The sequence below is a fragment of the Heteronotia binoei genome, chromosome 4 (genome assembly GCF_032191835.1).
Source record: "Heteronotia binoei isolate CCM8104 ecotype False Entrance Well chromosome 4, APGP_CSIRO_Hbin_v1, whole genome shotgun sequence".
Lineage (NCBI taxonomy): Eukaryota > Metazoa > Chordata > Lepidosauria > Squamata > Gekkonidae > Heteronotia > Heteronotia binoei.
Genome location: NC_083226.1, coordinates 61,565,249 through 61,566,837, shown reverse-complemented (window position 1 = coordinate 61,566,837; position 1,589 = coordinate 61,565,249). Strand labels below are relative to the sequence as shown.

Sequence of the window (1,589 nt, the reverse complement as noted above, 5' to 3'; positions counted from 1 at the left end):
CCAAATACTCTCACAGCGCGTGTTGAGGTGGAACCAATTCCTCAACTCATACACGTACACACTGGTTCATAGGGCCGGCAAGGCTATGGGACACGCGGATGCGCTTAGCCGTTTGCCGCTTCCGGAGACGGGTCCGGACCCCGCACCCGCACACCAGGTCATGACGATAGAGAGCCTCCCAGAGCCGCCCCTCCACGCAACGGAGGTGGCCAAGGCCACCCAGAAACACAAGACACTGGCACGGGTGCTCGACTGGGTGGTGAGGGGGTGGCCAGAGGGAAACATGGGGGAAGAATTCAAGCCTTACAAGGCGAGGAGGGAGGAATTAGCCGCACACAAGGGCTGCATACTTTGGGGCAGTAGGGTAGTGATTCCACCTCCGCTCCAAAAGCGTGTTCTAGAATCCCTACACGAGACTCATCCCGGCATAGTGCGAATGAAGGCTCTGGCCAGGAGCTACGTCTGGTGGCCGGGAATGGACGGGGAGATCGAGGGCTGGGTCCGCGGGTGCCAGACCTGCCAGGAATCCCGGCCCGAGCCGCCCAGCGCCCCCGTCACTAGGTGGGAGTCCACCCGGAAACCATGGTCGAGACTCCATATCGACTTTGCGGGCCCATTCCAGGGGCAGACCTTCATCATAATAGTGGACTCCTACACCAAATGGCTGGAGGTCATCCCCGTAGGGTCCACCTCGTCCACAGCCGCGATCAGAGCTCTGCGCAGGGTCCTATGCACACATGGCATCCCGGACACCATAGTCTCTGATAACGGGGCCGCCTTCACCTCAGCCGACTTCCAGGCGTTCCTGCAAAGATACCTGATCAGGCACATAAGGTCGGCTCCCTTCCATCCGGCCACCAACGGCCAGGCGGAGCGGATGGTCCGCACAACAAAGGAGGCCCTCGGCCGAATTGTACAGGGGGACTGGGACCACAGGCTGGCCGCGTTCCTCTTCGATAATCGGATCACCCCCAACCCGGTCACAGGAGTCAGCCCGGCTGAGCTCCTCATGGGACGCAAACTCATAACCCGGCTGGACCGGCTGCATCCCGACCGGGCTTCAGACACCCGCGGGAGCCCCGAAGTCCGAGACGCCGCCCGGGGCTTCTTCGCGGGCGACCCAGTTTTCGCCCGAAACTATGCAAGGGGCCCCGATTGGGTGGCGGGGCGGGTACTGAGGGTAACCGGGTCCCGCCACTACGACATATCAACGGAGGGGGGCCAGGTACTACGGCGGCACATTGATCAGTTGAGGCGCCGCACCCTTCCGGAGGCCCCCGCGGACACGGACGAGGCTATATCCAGCGAGGAGCCTAACGGAGACCGCCTAGGTGACGCGATCCCAACATCCGTGATGCGGGCGCCGGAGGTACCGGAACCGACTGAAACCGAGGGATCCGCGGAACCGGACGGGCCGCCCCCGTCCACTCCAGGACCTACCGAGGCACCATCCTCGGCGGCCGCGCCGCCGCCACCGGGACCCCCCAGACGGTCCACTCGGGAGCGCCGGCCCCCCGCATACTTACAGGACTTTGTACATTAACCAGGGGGGGAGGGGTGTAGTGTATCAAGAAATGTCATGCGACCCG

The 1,589-nt window shown here is 63.3% G+C and overlaps 1 protein-coding gene across 1 annotated transcript; it reads left to right on the top strand.

The window, feature by feature from the left end:
* Nucleotides 1-343: 343 nt before the first annotated feature.
* LOC132569962 (uncharacterized protein K02A2.6-like) lies at nucleotides 344-1,048 on the top strand (the record flags this gene model as incomplete). The annotated part of the gene is made up of 1 exon (XM_060236404.1): nucleotides 344-1,048. A coding segment is annotated over one exon (705 nt), but the record flags the coding sequence as incomplete, so codon positions are not given.
* Between the last annotated feature and the right edge of the window lie 541 nt (nucleotides 1,049-1,589).